This window comes from Dermacentor variabilis, chromosome 2 (assembly GCF_050947875.1).
Source record: "Dermacentor variabilis isolate Ectoservices chromosome 2, ASM5094787v1, whole genome shotgun sequence".
In the NCBI taxonomy this organism is placed as follows: Eukaryota; Metazoa; Arthropoda; class Arachnida; order Ixodida; family Ixodidae; genus Dermacentor; species Dermacentor variabilis.
Genome location: NC_134569.1, coordinates 166,773,995 through 166,786,943, shown reverse-complemented (window position 1 = coordinate 166,786,943; position 12,949 = coordinate 166,773,995). Strand labels below are relative to the sequence as shown.

Genomic DNA, 12,949 nt, shown 5'->3' with positions numbered 1-12,949 from the left:
GATGTCTTATTCGCCGATTCAAATTGTGACGCCCTGTGACGACCTTTTTCCAGAATTCATCAGTGTCTTCTAAACTTTTCCAAATAATACAACAATCTTTTCGTGGCGAGCTTTGCTAACGAGTCAGCAGTTTCCGCACCATCGCGCCGCCAAACGTTCAAATTTCAAGATTTCTGTCAAAATCTGGTAAACTAACGACTTTTCCAAACCGCGTGCTTCTGCAGTTATGCTAATGCTGATTCGGTGGTCATTGAGCACAAGAGTCTACCCACGATTGATATTTTCATCTTCCCACGAGGTGGAGGGCCATCGAAGTCTTACATAGTCCTTGGGATCTTCCCGGCTTTCCCAAAAACGAAGAACCCGTTTAATCACAGTTGCGGTCCTTTAGGGCGTACTTTCCACGTTTACGCCATCCACTTCTTTGGCTTCTTGAAACAAGTGAAAAATTTCTGCGCCGTTCCTACCAATTTCACAAGAACTCTGATGTTGTTCCTTTGTTCCATGTTTTTGTCTCCATTTCGACAGACCCCAAATGAGTTCCACAAAATATCCACGCATTCATTATTGACTTGTCATACGGCTTTCCCGCTCGTACTGGAGGTCAACCGCATCTGTTGTAGTCGAGAAATTGAAAGGGCGGCGCCGCTCTCCACCGCTCTTTTTATGACTCACTGCGTGAACTTTTCGGACAGAACTCGTATGTGCGCGTTGTCGCTCCGATGAATTTGTCAACTGTACTCTCAGCTGTGCTTATGGTCCCATACTTCCTCCAAATGAACAACAGGCCCTTGCTGCCATCATTATTTTACTGCCATTGCTGAAACGCACTCTACAGAAAGGTGGATCCTCAAGGGGAGCACAGTAGCGCGATTAAAAGACGGGACAAAAGAAGACACATAGGGACACACACAGCCCTATGTGTCTTCTTTTGTCCCGTCTTTTAATCGCGCTACCGTACTCCCCTTGAAGATGCATTACCAGCAAGCCCACATTGCAACCCTCGGGATCCTCAATATCTGAATGCATCAGAACGTACGATAAATCACTTCGTATTTGCTGCTAGCCTATGTGTCTAACATTCCAGCGGAAGGAATTTAAATTTCTCTAGTGAAATTAAACATTGGCTACCAAATATGCAAGCGTCGGGTTGCCATCTCTCGTGTCCCACCACCAATCCTTAAATGACCACGGACTTGATTGTTACGACTCTTCATTTTATTGCGTTAAATGAAGGTCGTATTCCTCGAAGCCCAAGAAAAAATATCAGACCATCTTCAACAATACATTATAATTGATTTCGCACAGGCAGCTTCGGATCGTTTCTCAGAAGGTGACTCTTTCATGACTTCATCCGCCTAAAGATGTTCATGTGAAAGAAGGACATCTGAAACTTTTATCACGCGCTCCGGCTCAGTCGGTCGTCTACTATGGTGCTACATTAAGTAAAATTACTGCTATAGCGAGTAGCAGCATAAGAGGCAACTGAGCAAGTGCCAAACCATTGTTACGTAACCATATATGTGTAGTGAATGCTCGACCCAGCCACATTCTGAGAAACGATACCAAAATCAGCTGTCAACAAGCTGTTGGAATAAATTATTTAGGGTGTTCTCAGGCTTATCAATATTTTTCTTGAGTTTCAACCTCCTGTACTATAACCTAACGCAGAAAAGTACAAGACGATAACACGTAACTGCTCCTATAATATTGAAAGCATCCTTTTGTGTCCATGAAGCACTAATAATCGTAATTGAAGAACACTCTTGTTACGCTGTTGTAGTCGCCCGATTCAAAGTACGCTAATTAGTGCGGTAAGCCGTCATCATCGCTAGATGCGCATGGCGATGGAAGCTACAGCGTGATTAGGAGAAACGTTTACCTTCTTTTCAAAAGGCACTGCTTTTTTTTTCACAGACAACGTGGATTCTTCGGAATGAATACGGAGGTACCATGACCTTCAGCTTGAGCTCCGATGACTGGGCTGGGAAATGTGGCAGCGGATCCTTCCCGCTTCAGAATGCCATTGCGCACTTCGGCACTGGGAACTACTCCGAACATCCAGACGGATATTCTCTAAAGCCTTAACCTAACTATAGTTTTACTGCAGCTTAATACAATACTTATAAGCACGACCTTCTGAACGGCCGATTCGCTTTCTTTCTCCCCCGGCATTCGATTGACACAAAAATCCTACAAATTGTTTGTGGCCATACGTCGCATTCTTATGGTTATGCATTGGGAAACTTTAAGAACCGTAGGCTATTTGCAACACTTCCAGCTGTTTGCAATTCATGGGAAACGCGTTTATGTTTTTGGTGAAATAAAGTGCTGAATTTTGAGCTATTTTTCTGCGCTTTACTGATTAGGAAACGCAATATTGAGGCACACTACCTTTGCGGCAGATATTCCCAAATCTGCCTCTCTAGAACTATTTTTTTCTGTTTATTTGTGCTTCAATGTCGAAACAGCGGATTCTTTAAAAAGTAACTGGAACGCCAATGCATTTCGGCAGACACATTGAAAGTTATCTCGGAACACGCGCTGTCAAAAGAATCCGTTCCAAGTGGATATGCCATGCAAACTCAGCGGCTATAAATTGTTCATTGAAATGTGTGGCTTAAGGTAACTAATTAAATAGTTAATTACAGTAATTCTGTTAATTGTTCAAGTGAACAATTTGATTTCTCGTAGCACTAGTGGCCGCCTCATCAAATAATTTAGATCAAGGGTTCAGTCAAGATTGTGCTATCTGGCATAAGCAGTCTACAAAAAATTTGCTGCACCAAAAAAAAAATCACCCTCCACATCAAAACTGGTGCAACTGTCAGAATTTCTATCATGCGCTTGTATCTTCGAGCAGAGCCTCATCTCTGTAGAGTGAAAGCGGGCGAATTGGTTGACCTTGGGACCATGTCTTCCTGTTCCTAAATAATATGCCGAAAAAATAACAAGCACAGGAAAGACAGTGGCATCTTTTCTTTATCGCCTATTCCATAATTACTTTTTTCGCGCTGTGCCTATCTCTATTGTTTCTTAGTGAGCATTTCTATTTTGACTTTTCCCGCTGGAAGACAGGATGGTTTACCTATAAAAATACCACGCTAACAATATGGACGCTAGGGAAGCAATTCTTATTCAGTAAAATTATCTTTATCAAACATTGTGCATTTCAAATGTGTTTTCAAATTCACTCTCCTGAAGTTGTGATTCGAGCAGTAGCCCCGTCATCATCATCATTATCATTATTATTATCATCATCATCAGCCTGGTTACGTCCACTGCAGGGCAAAGGCCTCTCCCATACTTCTCCAACTACCCCGGTCATGTACTAATAGTGGCCATGTTGTCCCTGCAAACGTCTTAATGTCATCCGCCCACCTAACTTTCTGCCGCCCCCTGCTACGCATCCCTTCCCTTGGAATCCAGTCCGTAACCCTTAGTGACCATCGGTTATCTTCCCTCCTCATTACATGTCCGGCCCATGCCCATTTCTTTTTCTTGATTTCAACTAAGATGTCGTTTACCCGCGTTTGTTGCCTCACCCAATCTGCTCTTTTCTTATCCCTTAACGACACACCCATCATTCTTCTTTCCATAGCTCGTTGCGTCATCCTCAATTTCAGCAGAACCCTTTTCGTAAGCCTCCAGGTTTCTGCCCCATATGTGAGTACTGGTAACACACAGCTGTTATACACTTTCCTTTTGAGGGATAGTGGCAACCTGCTGTTCATGATTTGAGAATGCCTGCCAAACGCACCCCAGCCCATTCTTATTCTTCTGGTTATTTCAGTCTCATGATCCGGATCCGTGGTCACTACCTGCCCTAAGTAGATGTATTCCCTTACCCCTTCCAGTGCTTCGCTACCTATCGTAAACTGCTGTTCTCTTCCGAGCCTGTTAAACAATACTTTAGTTTTCTGCAGATCAATTTTCAGACCCACCCTTCTGCTTTGCCTCTCCAGGTCAGTGAGAATGCATTGCAATTGGTCTCCTGAGTTACTAAGCAAGGCAATATCATCAGCGAATCGCAAGTTGCTAAGGTATTCTCCATCAACTTTTATCCCCAATTCTTCCCACTCCAGGCCTCTGAATACCTCCTGTAAACATGCTGTGAATAGCATTGGAGATATCGTATCTCCCTGTATGACGCCTTTCTTTATAAGGATTTTGTTGCTTTCTTTGTGGAGGACTACGGTGGCTGTGGAGCCGCTATAGATATCTTCCAGTATCTTTACATATGGCTCATCTACACCCTGATTCCGTAACGCCTCCATGACTGCTGAGGTTTCTACTGAATCAAACGCTTTCTCGTAATCAATGAAAGCTATATATAAGGGTTGGTTATATTCTGCACATTTCTCTATCACTTGATTGATAGTGTGAATATGGTCTATTGTTGAGTAGCCTTTACGGAATCCTGCCTGGTCCTTTGGTTGACAGAAGTCTAAGGTGTTCCTGATTCTATTTGCGATTACCTTCGTAAATACTTTGTAGGCAACGGACAGTAAGCTGATCGGTCTATAATTTTTCAAGTCTTTGGCGTCCCCTTTCTTATGGATTAGGATTATGTTAGCGTTCTTCCAAGATTCGGGTACGCTCGAGGTTATGAGGCATTGCGTATACAGGGTGGCCAGTTTCTCTAGAACAATCTGACCACCATCCTTCAACAAATCTGCTGTTACCTGATCCTCCCCAGCTGCCTTCCCCCTTTGCATAGCTCCTAAGGCTTTCTTTACTTCTTCTGGCGTTACCTGTGGGATTTCGAATTCTCTCTAGGCTATTCTCTCTTCCACTATCGTCGTGGGTGCCACTGGTACTGTATAAATCTCTATAGAACTCCTCAGCCACTTAAACTATCTCATCCATATTAGTATTGATATTGCCGGCTTTGTCTCTTAACGCACACATCTGATTCTTGCCTATTCCTACTTTCTTCTTCACTGTTTTTAGGCTTCCTCCGTTCCTGCGAGCCTGTTCAATTCTATCCATATTATAGTTCCTGATGTCCGCTGTCTTACGCTTGTTGATTAACTTAGAAAGTTCTGCCAGTTCTATTCTAGCTGTAGGGTTAGAGGCTTTCATACATTGGCGTTTCTTGATCAGATCTTTCGTCTCCTGCGATAGCTTACTGGTTTCCTGTCTAACGGAGTTACCACCGACTTCTATTGCGCACTCCTTAATGGTGCCCATAAGATAGTCGTTCATTGCTTCAACACTAAGGTCCTCTTCCTGAGTTAAAGCCGAATACCTGTTCTGTAGCTTGATCCGGAATTCCTGTAGTTTCCCTCTTACCGCTAGCTCATTGATTGGCTTCTTGTGTACCAGTTTCTTCCGTTCCCTCCTCAAGTCTAGGCTAATTCGAGTTCTTACCATCCTATGGTCACTGCAGCGTACCTTGCCGAGCACGTCTACATCATGTATGATGCCAGGGTTCGCGCAGAGTATGAAGTCGATTTCATTTCTAGTCTCACCATTCGGGCTCCTCCACGTCCACTTTCGACTAACCCGCTTGCGGAAAAAGGTGTTCATTATACGCATATTATTCTGTTCTGCAAACTCTACTAATAATTCTCCTCTGCTATTCCTAGAGCCTATGCCATATTCCCCCACTGACTTGTCTCCAGCCTGCTTCTTGCCTACCCTGGCATTGAAGTCGCCCATCAGTATAGTGTATTTTGTTTTGACTTTACTCATCGCCGATTCCACGTCTTCATAAAAGCTTTCGACTTCCTGGTCATCATGACTGCATGTAGGGGCATAGACTTGTACCACCTTCAATTTGTACCTCTTATTAAGTTTCACAACAAGACCTGCCAGCCTCTCGTTAATGCTATAGAATTCCTGTATGTTACAAGCTATTTCCTTATTAATCAGGAATCCGACTCCTAGTTCTCGTCTCTCCGCTAAGCCCCGGTAACACAGTACATGCCCGCTTTTTAGCACTGTATATGCTTCTTTTGTCCTCCTAACCTCACTGAGCCCTATTATATCCCATTTACTACCCTCTAATTCCTCCAATAACACTGCTAGACTCGCCTCACTAGATAGCGTTCTAACGTTAAACGTTGCCAGGTTCAGATTCCAATGGCGGCCTGTCCGGAGCCAGGTATTCTTAGCACCCTCTGCAGCGTCACAGATCTGACCGCCGCCGTGGTCAGTTGCTTCGCGGCTGCTGGGGACTGAGGGCCGGGGTTTGATTGTTGTATTCATATAGGAGGTTGTGGCCAAGTACTGCACCAGGGTGGCCAATCCTGCTCTGGTGAGAGAGTGCGTTACCGGTTCTGGTCACCGGGATCAGGCAGCACTCCAGGCCGGTTTGTGCAATTTTCTCAACACACGTTTTTTTTGTATTTTCCGGTGGAGAATTGCGCGGCACCGGGATTTGAATCACGGTCCTCTTGCACTGGAGATGGATACTCTACCGTCCCCGCAGGAGTTAAATTAAAAATTGGATTATGGGGTTTTGCGTGACAGAACCAATTTCTGATTATGCACGCCGTAGTGGAGGACTCCGAAAATTTCGACCACCTGGGGTTCTTTAACGTGCACCTAATTCTAAGTACACGGGTGTTTTCGCATTTCGCCCCCATCGAAATGCGGTCGCCGTGGCCGGGGTCCGATCCCGCGACCTCGTGCTCAGCAGTCTAACACCATAACCACTCAGCAACCACGGCGGGTCCCGCAGGAGTTGTACGCCTCATTTAACCTACAGTGGTGCCCTATTTGATCAGTCAAGGTGGACCAATCTGAGCTCGGTTATACCGCATGGATGGCACTCGGCTAGAGAACCTGGTATTTATGACCTGCACATGTGTGGCCACACATAATTGAGGATATATAATTTTTTTAGGAGGGTTTCCGTACAGTGATAAAAGGAAGGAAAATACATTTTAAAAAAAGGGAAAAAAAGGAATATAACATGTGATTTGAACTTGTGATCCTTCAATGTTGCCCGGAAAGGTAGCTCAGTCGGTTGGTTCGTCAAGCCAACGGTTACTTTCAAGCGCCAAAGCTCCTGCTCCGAGCCTCATACTTATGTGGAAAGGGACTGATGTTGTCCGCGGCAGTTGATTTTCAATCGCAGCAATTTCAATGTCATGGCCGATCATGTAAGCAAAAGTAGCTCTTTACTATTTACAATATCCAGAATTGATCAAACGTGAAGTTGTCACCGGCATTCTGAGTGGTTGGAAGGCATAATTTCTTGGAAAAATGGCCGCCAGAGGAGCAGCGTGAACTCGAGCGGCTTTATAGACTAGGAAAACTGCCTTAAAATATTTAGACTTGAGGGCAAGCTTCGTTAACAAACTATAACACGGCAATCAGCACTCGTATACGACGAGAGAAATTATTGAGACGTGGGAAATTCCCTTGAAATAAATCTGGTTTGCGAGACAAATGCTTGTATGTATTGAATCTCTTAAAAGATGAGGGGGGACATATGCGCTCACCGAGAGGGCATCGTCAGCACGAGACCACCACCAGGCAACTTACTGAGATTTAGAGAGCTTCGCGGCCGAAACGAAGTCTCCCCTCTCCGCCGCCCAAGGGTGGAAAACGCGCTTTCCGATCGCTCAAGGTTGCGCGGACATTGTATAGCTCTAGCGTCTAGGAAAAAGCTTAAACAGGTGCGGGGGCGGCACACATAGCGTGGGAAGCTAGCCGCCGGAATTGCTATCTCAAGTACTGCTGCTGGCGAGGGCGAAATACCTTCGTGTAATTATAATAACCCTAATAGGACTTCTTTCAAAGAAAAAAAAAAGAAGAAAAAGAAAAGGGAAACGGCTCAGAAGGCTATACTACGAGAGCTATGACTGATACTTTTCTATATATATGTATTCATCTCATCTATGGGATCGCATGCGCGCACTGTTGGTGTTAAAGCGCAACCGTGGTAGGGAAACGGAAGGCGATATAAGCATGCGTGTCCATGATACGCACACGACAAACTGCCTTACAATATTTAGAATTGATATATATATACACACACAAAAGCCAATATAGGCTGCTCGACACTATCTCGCGCGTTTTTATAGCGACGTACATCAGAACTGACTCGTCGTTCCACAACAACCATTTCCTGAGTGATCGCCAGATATATGCCGAATAACTTCCTGTCATTCAATAAGAATGTCTCTCTTTCATGCAGCCTACCAATTCGCGCTGTTTCGGTTTAGACAAAACAATTTATCATTCGAGGCGCACTTGCCAAGTTTGCCTCCAATTAAAACTGCCTGCGATGCCTATAGTGCAGCTCTTATCTCACTCAACATACACAGCTCTATATACGTTCATCCGGTGCAATGCTTTCCGTTGTATCAGCAATTTCAATGTCATGGCCGATCATGTAAGCAAAGGTAGTTGTTTACTATTTACAATATCCAGAATTGATCAAACGCGAAGTTGTTACCGGCATTCTGAGTGGTTGGAAGGCATAATTTCTTGGAAAAATGGCCGCCAGAGGAGCAGCGTGAACTCGAGCGGCTTTATAGACTAGGAAAACTGCCTTAAAATATTTAGACTTGAGGGGAAGCTTCGTTAACAAACTATAACACGGCAATCAGCACTCGTATACGACGAGAGAAATTATTGAGACGTGGAAAATTCCCTTGAAATAAATCTGGTTTGCGAGACAAATGCTTGTATGTATTGAATCTCTTAAAAGATGAGGGGGGAAATATGCGCTCACCGAGAGGGCATCGTTAGCGCGAGACCACCACCAGGCACCTTACTGAGATGTAGAGAGCTTCGCGGCCGGAACCAAGTCTCCCCTCTCCGCCGGCCAAGGGTGGAAAACGCGCTTTCCGATCGCTCAAGGTTGCGCGGACATTGTATAGCTCTAGCGTCTAGGAAAAAGCTTAAACAGGTGCGGGGGCGGCACGCATAGCGTGGGAAGCTAGCCGCCGGAATAGCTATCTGAAGTACTGCTGCTGGCGAGGGCGAAATACATTCGTGTAATTATAATAACCCTAATAGGACTTCTTTCAAAGAAAAAAAAAGAGAAGAAAAAGAAAAGGGAAACGGCTCAGAAGGCTATACTACGAGAGCTATGACTGATACTTTTCTATATATATGTATTCATCTCATCTATGGGATCGCATGCGCGCGCTGTTGGTGCATAAACATTGTGCATAAACCACCGATAATGATTGTCAATAATGATTGATTGTCAACAAGGCCATTAACTGTATTAGATTAAAGGTCCGCTTTACGACATATATTGGTTGCAGTGAGAAACATTCTTCTATTATCTGAACTTTCATAGCGTAATTCTGTGGAAATGCGAGCTCTGAGCTGTGGTATATAGGTGGACTGCCAGTGCATGTCGAAAAGTTGTGCCAGGCGGTGTCCGGCAACAAATGCGCCCCGCAAAGAGAGCGCCCGTGCGCTTTACGTCGACGACGTTTTTTACCAGCCCACGACTGTTAGCTGTTGACGGCCAACCAAAAGCAGGAGAAAGAGCAAAAAAAAAAAGCGATTCGATTTAAAATTCCATTTCGATTAGCTGATCACATCTGTTGTCTGCAAGCACTGCAAGTTCTTTTTTTTTCTAGGCCAGTAAAATAAAATTTTTTGCTCTCAGGACTCATGTAGCGTCGTCGCTCCTAGCCAGGAGTAAAACTGTATCTAGACGGTAAGTTTGCTTTCATCTTGATTTAAGCTACTTGTATCACATTCAGCTTTTCCCGAGATATGAGTGTATGTTTGTATAAGAAGTTGGTATATATGTTTGTATAGAAGCTGTATAAAACCACGGTGCAAGAATATGAGACGTGTACGAAATGCGCGGCGGCGCCGTCAAGGGAGTAAGCGCCTTCGCAACTCGCTGTAGTTCACGGTGCGCAGCCGGTAGATGGCGGCAGTAGTTGGTGGCACACGGGGCCGTATTTTACATTGAGCTGATGGAAAAACGAGGGCACGTGATCGTTTCCGCAGCGCTTTCCCAGCAATCTGTCGAGCTATTCTTAGCGCATAATGGAGGGAAAAAGTTATTTTCCCATCTTTGTAGTACGGAGTACAAGTCGTGCTAAGTTCCTGCTGTTTTCTGCGCCAGCCTTAGCAACTTTAGTATCCACTGCCATTGGCGCTTTTATATATGTACCACTTTCCGTTATCTTGAGTACAATCTTTGGCATTGTTAAGGAAAATTCCTGAATGTGCTAATTTCATTGTAACGTGTGCACATGCTTCATATCGACAGGCTCACTCTTTCAGGAACTGCTCGAGTAACCATGCGTGAACAAAAACGTTGGAAGTGAAGGTGGCTAAAGAAAATTAAAATGCAGACCTTGGCTGATGACGGGGACTTCATTATTTTATATTTAAAGAAGACATTTGAGCCCATGGTTAGTACAAAAGAGATTGCGTATTTCCCAGCATGCAGGTGCAACAATACCGGACAGACTATGGGTGTAATACTGAAAATCAACAAATGCCGACCGGGTTACTTCGAGGCAATTGGTTTTCGGGATCCGCTATTGAACGCAAAAAATTGAAGGTGCCACGGATTTGGTTTTTACAATCCTTCAAAGGTATCCCTCAATCCCTCAAAATTGCGCAAATCGCCCTTTTCTTCGTCTTGCAGCAGCACAAGATCACATCATAGAGCGTGCACATGTGGCATCTGCTTATTACACAGTGTGTGAGAAACTAAGAATGTGTCGTTTTGCGATTCCCCGGCATTGTCATGGGACCAGGGGTCTAGCATAGGCAATTCGCTGTTGCGAATTTCTGTTTCAAGCTTCATTTCGCAGTCGTCGTTATTATGTAAGGGGGTAAATTAGAGTATTACAAACCGCAGAGTAGAGCAACCGCCTGGATATGTATATGTTCTTTTATGCCCAGTTATGCGCGCCTGCATTCATTTGAACGCTTTTCTTAGCATAATATGGTCAAAAACGGCATGCTCGAAAAGAAAGAAAATGCACAAAAATAAGCTTCGAAACGCGTTTAATACTTATTACGCTTCGGTATGCCTTCCTAATGCACACACACTAAGCCGGCGAGACCCCGAAGGATGACCCCTCAATTACTCCATAATTGCCCCCGCTCTCCCCCGCCATGTGGGCTCGAAAGCGCGTAACATTAGCCAGTCTTACACCTCTCATTTTCTTCCATCGAGTGCAAAACCCTAATAGTGGCTGATACTTGGGTTGTTCTTCCTTACGACACCTCTTTCATGTATGAGTTCTCATGCCAACGCATATATACAGAAACACTGATACACGACGCAGGCGCACGCACGCGTTTTCGCTCGTCATGTGTGATACAGAAAACTTAAATAACTCTTTTCTGTACTCTTGTTTCTGCTCTAAAGAATTCGTAAAGAAGAGCTCAGGCATCAGCAAATGTGCCCCAAAAGTACATGAACTGATAGCGTCACATCGGTCAGGTGACGGTCGCGCCACCTACCAGTGAAGGGAGTGCACCGGCAAGCAATTCGCATATTTGTTCCGGGAGCCTCCACGAAACGGCGCCACCCGCCATTCTGTTCACATGTCACAGCTTCCGACAGATGACGCTACTGCTCAATCACTGGTTCGATATTGTTGTCTTCTTTGTACAGGAACTCGGGAAGCGATAGAATCGGAGAAGTCCTGTTCGCGAAGTCGGGCGCTTCGGCTTCAGATCCTCTCTAAACGGAAAGGCGAAATTCTTTTCCATCGGATGCCCTTGAACTTACAGCATTGAAGTAGGCTACAATGGCATCATCTATAACAACATACGTTTAAATCGCTTATTGTAGTGCCCAATTGTCGGGGTAGTTTATTCGCTGTTGCTTTTTTGCGCAGAAGCGAGGTTGATTCACTGGCAGGACTACATCGTTCTTAGAGGGGCACGGGTACAAAACGGTCCATTTCCTGAGTTTTTGGTGGATCTTAGAGAGCGTAATATCCATTCGGTTACACCTTCTATGGCCGTACTCGTACTCAGCCGTCACGTGTCGCATCGTGGCATTTTTAATGAAACATTCAAAGCGCTGTTTCTGATGGTAGTCGAACATCGTGCAATGAAAAAATTCGGCAGCATGTTACACTCCTGTAACACGTCAACGCACTTGCTACACTCCTGCACACATGGCGGTGCATTAGGTTATACGGTCGGAGGGGTCAGACTTCTTGCAAGGCATAACGAGCCGCAGAGTGAAATAAAAGCACGGCGCTGTATGTCAACTAACTCAGCGACACATGAGAACACCTAGTGCACTACCTAAAGGTTCTTCCGTTCTTTATTTCGTTCTCTCTTTCGTTCGTTATTCTTTCTTTGTTCTTTCATTCGTTCATTCTTTGATTTGTTCTTTCTTTCTTTCGTTTCTTCATTCATATCCAGATATTGCATCTTTGTTTGCCTACGGTGGTATAAGCCATTCCAGATGATTATATTTCGGCTTCACTAGACTAGACGCCGCTTTTCTCATGTATGAGACGTTTCAGATTATTATATTTCTACTTCTCTGGACTAGACGCCGTTTTCTCATGTATGAACCATCGCTACAGGCAACATAACGGTTTTGCCTTAATATTTTCACCGTGTTTCAACACTGCATCTACGTCTGCTCAACATATAAAACTTTTGGTTTTACGTTGTTTTTGTACTTCGTGACTTTGATTTGCGCAACCAACAATTTCACTTTTCTTTCAATGCTGTATATCGCATTATCTACAGCAGGCGAAAAAGCTGAATGCTTTGTTATCAACTGCAGATGTTGGTGGTATTACAATTTACAATATTCCTATTTTGGGCCGAAGTGTGCTGGTCTCAAATGAATGATATGTATATTCTTGTGGGTTGATGGGGAGGGGGGCGGGGCGAGTGTGAAGATTTGTACAATCAAAAAAGCTGAGTAATAGCCCCAACAACACACCGAAAGCTTTACATAGTTGTTTGAATTCGTTTGTTGGGGGAGGAGCTGCTCCAGAGATCGTGGAACTAACAGCCGAAATTG

General features: G+C 44.4%; 1 protein-coding gene across 1 annotated transcript in view; it reads left to right on the top strand.

The window, feature by feature from the left end:
• Positions 1 to 2,367, top strand: part of LOC142570544 (chitotriosidase-1-like) — a 33,329-nt gene extending 30,962 nt beyond the window's left edge. The window contains exon 8 of the mRNA XM_075678917.1: positions 1,918 to 2,367. Within this exon, the coding sequence (XP_075535032.1) occupies positions 1,918 to 2,088 (171 nt within the window). The 3' untranslated portion in view covers positions 2,089 to 2,367. The remainder of the gene's footprint in view (positions 1 to 1,917) is intronic.
• The last annotated feature ends 10,582 nt before the right edge of the window (positions 2,368 to 12,949 follow it).